Below are 10493 nucleotides of genomic sequence, written 5' to 3'. Positions count from 1 at the left end.
ATCCTCCCAGCTTTTTTGTGTAATATATCTTGCGAAGAAAGAGGCGCTTATCAGATGCATTTCGGGGGGTTTGCAGAAGTGACATATTAAATCATTGTGGCTTTCAATGCAAACCAAATAATATTCCAGTTTCAGCCCACCGTTTTTTTACTGACTCCTCTCATCGAGGCTACGACACACCACACACAACACAGGTTTATCTTAAGTTTGCCTGCAAGGAGAGTCCTTGCTGTTTACTTTAAGCAGAACATTCCATATGTCTCAGATTTACATCGTACGTCTGTGAGAAGGTAAAGTGAAATAGAATGAGCCAGAGAATAATGAAAATGTACTTTGGGCTATATTGAAGCACATTGTCATGCTGACCTCTTAGTTTTAAATAATCCTGTTCTTCTAGTAGCCAGCTCTTGAAGTGTCAGAGTAAAGTAACTATGAAATATGGCTATGAATATCGTTGCATTTTATCATGAAAACAGGGTGGCCAGAGACTGTAGCTGCTCCTTGGAGGTTACGAACATGACCTACATGGAAAGTTCAAATGTGAGTAGGGTCACTTTCTCCTCGGCCTTTATACATTTCCTCTCGGCTCAAGGCTGTCTCGGGCCACCAAGTACCAAGACCCTTGCCATCAAGGTCACTTAATACGTATCTAGTTGGGCCCCAGTCTCGCTTGACTCTTTATCGATGCAATTCAGGTTAGCTACGAGGTCGTTTGCTTCGAAACTGTCTGTCAGAGTTAGCCCAAACGGAGTGGTCTTGTTCATAATCGCAGAAAGACGGCGATGTTAGATAATATATCTTTCCTATGAGGAATCGATCCCTCTCACAACAACTTTAACATACAAAGCGAAGGGCATAACAATAGACAACGGTATGACAGACAACGAAAAAGATATAAGCACGCGCTACTGTAGACTTGTCTGAAGATGTACGGATAAATCGATGAATAAATAGTAAATCATAGAAAAAGATATAAGAAATAATGTTTCACGAAACGCAAGAGGAATATAATAGGAGCGTGGTAGCCGCTCTGGTCTCACCATAAACCTCTGGAGACGGAACCGTGAACTAATCGTCCAGAGGATCGATGATCTTGGAGATTCGCTCTCCTTCGGTAGCGTCCAAGAACCCCCCCCTCTCTATCTCCTTCTCCTTCTCCTCCTCTTCCTCCTCCTTCTCCCCCCCTCTCTCTCTCTCTCTCACTCCCCCCTCCCTCCCTCCCCTCCTTCCCCCTCTCTCTCTCCCCCCCCCCCCCCCCCCCCTCCTCGCATTCTGACGCATTCTTAGCTGTGGGTGAAGTATTCTGTGCCGGAGCTACCATTGTACAGTTTTACGTACTCGTAACCGTTTTTGTGGGTGGTTGGTAGGTGCTCTGGTGTGGTTTGCTTTTTCTTTCCTATCAAACATCTATCGTCCTTATGTCCCCTTCTTCTTTTTTATATCTGGTACTCTCTTGTAACACATCTAATCTTCTGGCGCTCATATGACCTTATGCAGTTGCGAGCTCGGTAAAACCTCAACTGAAACTAAACTAAGCTACCGTTTTCCCTCTTCGTAGTGCCCATTTCCTTCATGTGTAAGGCAGCCACATTCTGATTTCGAAGGCTCTCTAGATTTTTTGTGCTGACGGCGAGTATTTTCAGTTTTGGAAGGAATTAATTCTGAATTTTGCTCGGGTGGCAGTCAAATCCCACTTTTATCGGTTTTAGGACCGCCAAGGGACCTCCCGAGGTTTTTAGCCCTTATCCGATAAGGCTAGGTGGTCGATCTTGCCTACTCTAAAGGGGGCATTACGCGTTTTGTTAAAAGTGGCAATTGCCAATCCTCTTTGTGATAAGAAAAATAATGCATGATTCAATCATGGTAAAAATATTTCCTTTTTTTAATTTTTAAAATTCTGCAAGTGGGTGGTTGGCGGGTGCTCTGGTGTGGTTTGCTCCTTCTTTCAGATCAAACATCTATCGTCTGTATCTCCCCTCCTTTTTTGTGTTTCGTGTCTTTAGGCCATTGCCGAAGGGGGGATATTAACATGATCTTATGCACAGTAAAATTGTAAATGGGCTGAATTATCAATGTCATGCTCATACTGTGCCGAAACAACATAGGGGGAACTGCTGCTTTTTCCTTCCTCATCCTTACCATCGTCTTCTGCTTGTTTTGTATGTTTGTCACTCTCTTGTGAACTGTTATTTTCAGGGGTGCTTTGTGATTTTGTGCAGTTGAGGCTAGAGAGGTGAGCAGAGTAAGCCGAATTCCACGTGTGGACTTCAATTCTCTGTTGACATCCACCCTTTGGCACTCATATGACTTTTTGCAGTTGCGAGCGCCATAAAAACCTTACTAAAACTCTAAAAACTCCTACTAAAATAAAAACTTTCTCTCTTTCTCTTTCTTTATGCAGCTGGACCAATTAGAGCACAGTGCAGAGCAGCGTTGGGAGGTCTTCGACAACAACAGAGGAGCGCCAGTAGCCGGCGACAGCCAGTCTGACTCATCCGTGCTCATGCCGGAAGATTTCGCCCGGGGAGCACCCCCAGCATCCGCCAGTCATTACAGTGGAGGCGTTGCAGATCCAGTCCCATCCCTTGACAACAAACAAAGCATGGAGTTGTGTGACTACGAGTGTGTGAGTGGTGTTCAGAAACGTTTGCCAGACCAGGCCTCTAGTACTGAAGAGTCGAGCCATTACACGCCTGATGTCTCGGAGACTGAAGATTGGGGAGGGTCATCGATGCCATGTGATGACGAAGAGGATGATGAGGATGATGATGAGGAGGAGGACACGTTGTATGTGAGGATAAAAGATTTTTGTAATGTGTTGGACTTCAGCGAGTTTAATTTGGCCACAGAGCCGGAGATGGAGAGTGATCGTTTTAGCAGCTATGGGGAAGAATATAATGAGCAGGGGTATGAAGAGGAAGACTGGGGAGGTGTTACGGAGGATACTTTGCAGGACGCTGGTGCTGCCGGACTTGAGGGGCAGTCTCAGGGTGGAATTTTGGAAGATGGACGGGGTGTTGTTGAAACTCACAGGACAGACGAGACCCTGTTGGAGCAACAACTTCTCTCAGCTTTAGCATCAAGTCGTCTGATGACTCTGACTGTGCCAGTTCTCACCACTAGGCTGAAAGCCCGAAAGGAGACCGTGGAGGATGTTCTTGCAGAGTGTGCTCAAGAAGAACTCGTGACATTCATCTCCGCTACCAATGAGGTCATGCTGACAGCCAAAGGTCAAAATCAATGCCAACTTCAGAACAGTAAAGATTTCAAGACGCCAGTGAAGCAAGAATTAAACAATGGTCCTCCCCCTCTAAACCCTGCAAGGCTGATTTCGTCGGACACTGCATTTAGCACAAGCCTCGGGGACGTTCGCCTGCCTCTTGGAAGAGGACAGTCATGGTCATCATTACAGACACACAGTACCACATCACATGACCACAACGAAAGGAACACAACAGTGAAACTTCCTCCATCATGTGTGCCAGTGGCCAACCCAGCTTTCCGACAGTCTGCATCTGTGGTGCCTCCTCATACTGGAATGGTACAGAGCAGTTTTAAGAACCTGTCAGACTCAAGTGCTGTACCGTCAGAGCGTTCAGCCTTCACGAGGGTCACACCTTCCTCATCCTCTTCCTCACCTCACGCTGAAACATTGGTCCTGGACAGACCTCAGAGTTTTTCTGCTCAGGGACCCGGCAAGTTCCCTCATCAACTCACGACCCAAATGGGTGCATCTGGAGGAGCCTTATACTCGCTTCCTGCTGGCCAGCCTTCTAACTCACATCTGACATTCGGGCAGCAGCTCAAGAAAGAGACGGGAATCAACTTCCCAGGAGTAGAGTATCTGGTCCTTACTGACAAAGCTGGCTTTCAGCAGGCTGCAGCCTTTGGTGCTCCAAGAGGACCGTCTGACTTGTCCGGGACGGCGTCTTCTCTGGCAACATCAGCACAGCAGGCTCTCGGAGCTGCTAGGCGCCCCCCACTGTTGACTACCCCACATGGCAGCGGGAAAGTGCTTAATCCTCCAGGGTTCTTGAATAGAGACGCGGCAGACAGAGCTCCTTTGTTGGTGAGGGCTTCTTTTCACTCCTTTTTTTTCTTTCTTTTTAGGTAAAAATGTTTATGATCTAGATCATGTCATATGTCACGATCAGCTTTGCGGGTGGTTGGAGGGCGCAGCTGGTAGGTCTCACTTCTTTACTTTCCCTCTCTTGTTTCTGTCTGTCTATCTGTCTCACCTATTCCCAGCTCTAAATGACCGTTATTGTGTCGACGTACTTCTCCTCAACTTATTCAAACAAACATAAACAAGATCAGCTTGGGTTGGCCTAGACAGGCAGGATTGAAGCAGCCCATCTACTTAATAATCTTAATTGTGTCCTTAAAAGTGTGGAACAATTACAACCAATTAATCACAGAATGGAGTAGGTTATCGGGGTCACCATGTCTCTGGGTGTTACCGGGATCATCCTGTAGATGTCTCAGCTTCTTTCGTGCCTTTTCTGATACGCTCATGGCTCAATGCCAGAGGTTTTTTGTTTTTTGTTTACTACATGGGTTGATGTTTTTGAAAATAAAATGACTAAAATCAGAGTCTCATTTTCTCTACTTCAGGCAAATCTCTATGAAAAATCTATAGTTGATGCAACAAAGTATATTATTACATATTTATTATATGTTTGGTATATTTGTATAGTTATATATATAATGTGTGTGTGTGTGTGTGTGTGTGTGTGCAACATGTATAATGTTTACCTATATATGTTACTAGAATACCTGTGTGATAAAAAAATACCTTTATTATTATATAACAATCCTCTCTACTATTTCAGCCAAACCCATTTGACAAATCAGCAGCAGCAGCGACCTCCAGTCCGCAACAAGTTACCGCCTACACCCCTCAAGGTCCTGCTCAGCCTGCTGCTGCCCCAGGAGGAGCCCTTGAGATCACCAGCGAGAGTTTCGCCGCCCTCAACAAGAATCCAATCAGTGCCCTCATGGAGTACGCCCAGTCTCGCCACGTACCTGCCCGCATTGATGTGCTCAGCCAGAGTGGTCCTCCTCACAAACCTACGTGAGTTGTTCTCTGGGTTTTTTTCTCTTTTTAATTAAATATTCCTAAGGCACATTTTTATTTTTGGGAAACTTCCTAGTGCACTCCACGGCAAAATGTGTCCAGATGACTGTGCTGTAGTTTATCTTTTAGGAAATGCGTCCATTTATGATATTGCCACTGTCACCAGAAAAATAAGAAGGCCTACTATTTTCATCTGACCCTGTTTTATAGGGTGAGTAATAATAAAGTGGCGGTACTCATTTTCTTTTTTGCCATAGCAACAGTAATCATTATCATGCTTATTTGTCCCATTATTCCAAGTAGTTGCAATACCTTTATTAAGAAAGGTATTGCCAATACATTCATGTCTTTTTTCAAAATCGTCTCAGTTTTGTGGTGGCTGCTGTTGTGGGCAGTCGTCAGTTTCCGGGAATCACGCACAGCAACAAGAAGGATGGACGAAAGGATGCAGCAGAGCAGGCCATTCGCATGCTGATTGCAGAGGGGCAGTACCAGATGCCTCAACAAGTTGGTGTGGTGAGTGCTTTCACCCTAGATTAAAGAGTCTAGTTTTTTACTGTGTAAAGTATTGTCCTTATTTTTGTTGATCCATAAATTGCTTCTGTGAGTTAGCCTTTCAGGACAATTCCATTTTGTTGAAGGTGTTGTGTGAGTCAGAGAAGGTGAGGGGCTAGGCCTAGAGGAAGGAGAACTTGTCAGAAAAATATACACGACTGGGTGTAGAAGAGGGAGAACTCATGAAGGTAATATACACGACTTGGGCTAGTAGGACCAAGGGTGTTTGGTAAGGGATTTGTAAAAAAAGAAGTGGGTCTGGTAAAAACATTGTTATGGAGACGGGTGAATAGAAGTTTGATATGATAAACAGAACGTTTATCTTCTTTACCATTCATTGTCAGGTATGCCTATTTAATTATTCCTTCTCACTCAGGGTTGTAATTTTTTTTTTCAGCTTCTCTGCTTGAATCAAATTTAAAACATTTCTCATTACTACACGGTCTGTTTTCAGCTAAAAATCCCAGAGTCACAAATGACGTTGTTTGACAAGATAGCAGCTTTGACTCATCAGAAGTTCAACAGTCTAATTGCGACGGTAGCCGAAACACTAACAGGGAGGAAGGTCATCGCTGGTCTGGTCATGAAGATGGATGATTTAGATAAAGGAACGGTCATTGCCATTGGTTCTGGTAAGAACTTTGGGAGGGTGTATGTTGTATGTGTGTACATGTGTTGTATGAGAGATAGGTCCTTTGTTATCCTCATTTTTTTTCACTGAATTACTTTCCCTATGTTCTACATTACTAAGGATTGCCTTCTTTCCAATTTTTAATCACAACAGGGGGGGGGGTTTTCCTGTCTTTCATATCCTGAAACCTCCATTTTTACAATAATAAGCCATTTTTCTGTTATAGAAGGTCACACTATGGTCAAAATTATTGATATTGAAAGTGTTGTAGTCCTTTCATAGCTTTATATGAGTGATCATTTTTACTGGGAATCTTTTTTCTCACAGTTACAAGACAAATATTAAAAAGTAATTCAATATATTTAGCTCCCCTGCAATGCCAGGTTAGAGGGAGTCACTCGTTTTTCTTATGAGCAGAAATGAATTAGTTTTGTTCATCTTTCTGTGAGTTCTCAGAAGTTGTTTTCTGATTTGTCTTTAATACACTAATGATGTGGGTTCCCTGAGCGCAACTTAAAAGTCTTTCTAAATTGTCTTTTAGGTAATCGTTGTGTCACTGGAGACAAACTGAGTCTTCATGGGCACACAGTGAATGATTGCCATGCTGAGGTCATCACACGCAGAGGATTTATGAGGTGAGTCCCAAACAATGGATTCGAGGGATATACTTGTCCACAAATATGCTATCCTTTAGTACTATGTTTTAAATTATTATGAAGCCTGAGATATTCTGAATTTGAAAAGAAAAGAAATGTATGTGTCAACAAAGCGTCATTTTTTCATTGATGCCAGCTTACCTGTTAACATGCTTTTTGCTTCTTTGTAACTAAAACAACAAACACTGTATTTTAATCCAGAGTCAAGAAGTTCAGTTTGTATCGTGCTCTTCTTCCGCGTGGATGACCCTAATTCAAGTCAGATTCCTCCCTATGGAATTTGTAGCAGTTCAACCATAACCCTCCTTCCCTCCTTCCCCCGCAACCTCTTCTTTCCCCCCTTTAGGTTTTGTGCCAGCCAAACCAATTAAAACCAACTTCTACTCCCCCTCCCCCCTTTTGAGTTTTTTGGAATCAGCCAGACAAATTAACACCTTTCTTGTGGTTTCTCCTGCCAGGTTTCTGTACCAGCAGTTGCAGACGTACCAGCTGGGCAAGGACCACCCCCTGTTTGAGCCTTCCCAGTCAGGCAAATTGAAAGTCAAGGACTCCGTGACCTTTCACCTGTACATATCGACGGCACCCTGTGGAGATGGTGCTCTCTTCTCTCCACGGTTAGTATTCACTTCCAATTGTTTGTTCTTCTGCAAGTTCTCAGAAGTTATTTGTGGTAGATGAAGGGTGCCACTCTACTGGCAGGTCATACGTCTTTACTGCTCCTATTTTGTTTCTGTCCATCTGTGTTCCTTGTTCTCCTGCTCTAAATGAGCATTGTTGTGTTGGCAGTGTGCTTCCCTTTGTTTACACAAACAAACAAACAATTGGAAGTTGTTTTCCTAATTTGTCTGTGAAATACTTGCAATGTGACTTTCCTGTATTCAGAATATTTTTTTCTTCAACGTGTGTAATAATAAGGGCTGTACTGTAACTGTTCAACAGAAGTTGTCTTATACCGTGGATGACCCTGGTTCAAATGTCATTAAAATCCTTGAAAAGAATTAGATTGTGAAGTTTTCAAGCTCTCCTTTCATATGAATCACTGCGTTCAGAGATGCATTCAGATGGCAGGAAATAACCTGACAGTGTTGAAAATGGAGTTTTATACCCTTTTCCGATCAAATTGTGTCAGTGATGCAATTATACGGTAAATCGAACAAATATACACCCATACCAGTCCACTCATGTGCAGGTGGTTGGCGGTGTTCAGATGTGTTGGTTCCTTCTTTCCTATCAAACATCTTACCATCCTTAACTCTCCTCCTCCTTTTTCTGTGCATGTTACTATTTAGTAGCACCTCTAATCTTCAGCATTTATATGACCATTTATTTGTGTTGCAAGTGTAGTAAAACTATTACGTAAACTGAAACCAAGTGCCGTAAAACTTTTGCTAGAACAAAAAACAAATGCTGACTCATGTAATCTTTTTCCTCAGGGATGTCAAGTCGAACAGCGGTCCATCATCTGAAGCATACAATCACCACAGACCCACAGTGGGTGGCAGTGCACAGGGACTTCTGAGGACAAAGATGGAGGGAGGTCAGTGGGATTTGTTTTCCGGGATGAGGGTGTCACTTTTCTAGGAATTTTTGAATTTTTGAATTTTTTCCATATGGACACCTCAGAACTATTTTGTCCAAAGTACAGTCTGTATTAGGTACACTTTGGACCAAATGGTTCTGAGGCGATGATATATCTTTCACCATGCATTCACTCACCATCTTACTCAAACACACAGGCTCTTCCTTAGCTGCTGTTGTGCCAATTCACTGTAAACCACATCTCTACAACTGCTCGTCTCAACTTTTAAAAAATGGACATTTCCTGATCTACCACTTTCCTACTCTACCACTTTCCTATTCTCATTGTGTATTATTCTCTAATAATTTATATAGAGGTCTTCAGCTCAGGTTGCTCCCCTATCATAAGATCTATTTATTTTCCTTTTTGTGCCCTTTTTTGACTATTTTATTCGTTATCCAATTATGAACTTTCTGTAATCGGAGAATTTCTTTTTTTGTATAATGGTTTTGTAGCTATTTTCTTTATACTTAAATCTTATGGGGGGTTTTTCCCAGAAATTACAGTACTCTGAGATTGTTTAGTTTAGCTGTGTTTGTTCCGAATTCCTTTTTCTCTTTCTGTTTTGGCTCTGAATGTAGTCGTCCTTCTTTATCCTGTTTGTATTTTTCTTTTTTTTTTACAAAAGTTCTTTGCATAATATCCAGGTGAAGGCACAATTCCGATCAACTCAAGTGATGGCTGCCAAACCTGGGATGGCATTCTGCGAGGCGAGCGGCTGCGCACCATGTCATGCAGTGACAAGATTTGTCGTTGGAATGTCCTGGGCATGCAGGGAGCATTGCTTTCCCATTTCCTGGACCCAGTCTACATGCATTCCTTAACTCTCGGTAATATATATGTAGAGACAAACATTTCAGGTGTAGAAAAAATTGATTTATAATGTTCAGAACACAACGTGGACTTGAATTATTTTTCTATTGTGCTAACTTTATAAAAGGTACGCTAACTCAGGGCTGAGGCTGTTGAGTTTTTTAGAGAAAACTATGCTGAAAGGAGTAATTGATTTTTTCGTGCTGGTGGCGGATAATTTTTCCTTTATGATCTCCTTAGACATTAAACCAAGAGTTTGCCAGTGTGATGCAATAGATTTATAAGGGTCTGATTTGACTCACTAGCAAAATAATCATTTCCGTCTCCAAGAAAAAAGAGTTGTTACTATTATTAAATGATATATCTGTATTTGTTCTTTGCTTTGTTCAGGCTACCTGTACGATCACGGACACCTGTCCCGCGCTGTGTGCTGCCGACTCAATCGTAGCCACCCGTCCCTAGACGACGAGCTGCCGTCCACCTACCAACTGCACCACCCACTGCTGGGCCGCGTGACGGCCTGCGACCCACCGAGAGAGACGCAGAAGACCAAGTCGTACAGTGTAAACTGGACATACGACGATGCCCGGCCAGAGGTGCTGGAAGGCAATACGGGGAGGTTACCCTCTGGGTGAGTAGCGCTCTGTGCTCTTTTGTTACTTCCCTCACTACAAAGGGACTGCTCAGTGTAAGACGCCACCATCCGTCACTTTTCAAAATGGTGTATAGCAGAGTCTTACGCTGAGTAGTGGGAATGATTATTGTTTGGTGTCTGTTATTATATTGGTGCCTCTGTTATCGTTTTGGTGTCTCTGTTATTGTGTGACTGCGAATGGTTGAAGGATAGCACTGGTAGGTCTTACTCCTTTTTTTTTCTTTCTGTTGTTTCTGTCTGCCTTACCTTCTTCTTCCCTGCAGTGAATGACAGTTTTAGTATTGATGTGCTTCTCTTTACTAAATATTACTGAAACTGAGTGTTGTCTGCTCTTTTGTTTTCTCCCTGCTGGAAATAATATTGAATTATTTTTGTGTCAGTGTGTCTGTCACTGTGTCAATGTCTCTGTCAATGTGTCAGTGTCTTTGTTACTGTGTCATTGTCTCTATTGTGTCTTGGTTACCGTGTCATTGTCTCTATTACTGTGTCAGTATATCTTCAGGGATACCGTTTTTCCTGGGGGGGGG

At 43.0% G+C, this 10493-nt stretch overlaps 1 protein-coding gene across 3 annotated transcripts in view; it reads left to right on the top strand.

Moving 5' to 3' along the window:
• Positions 1-10493, top strand: part of LOC101855902 — a 36809-nt gene that overhangs the window by 22337 nt on the left and 3979 nt on the right. For all 3 annotated transcript variants that reach the window (XM_005107411.3, XM_005107412.3, XM_005107413.3), the window contains exons 4-12: positions 2402-4069; positions 4833-5074; positions 5446-5593; positions 6087-6264; positions 6805-6898; positions 7378-7533; positions 8353-8456; positions 9146-9328; positions 9702-9942. In XM_005107411.3, coding sequence (XP_005107468.1) covers positions 2402-4069; positions 4833-5074; positions 5446-5593; positions 6087-6264; positions 6805-6898; positions 7378-7533; positions 8353-8456; positions 9146-9328; positions 9702-9942 — 3014 coding nt within the window. The remainder of the gene's footprint in view (positions 1-2401; positions 4070-4832; positions 5075-5445; positions 5594-6086; positions 6265-6804; positions 6899-7377; positions 7534-8352; positions 8457-9145; positions 9329-9701; positions 9943-10493) is intronic.

This window comes from Aplysia californica, unplaced genomic scaffold (assembly GCF_000002075.1).
Source record: "Aplysia californica isolate F4 #8 unplaced genomic scaffold, AplCal3.0 scaffold00601, whole genome shotgun sequence".
NCBI classification, from domain to species: domain Eukaryota; kingdom Metazoa; phylum Mollusca; class Gastropoda; order Aplysiida; family Aplysiidae; genus Aplysia; species Aplysia californica.
The sequence above is the reverse complement of the archived record's forward strand: the minus strand, read 5'-3'. Positions and strand labels throughout refer to the sequence as shown.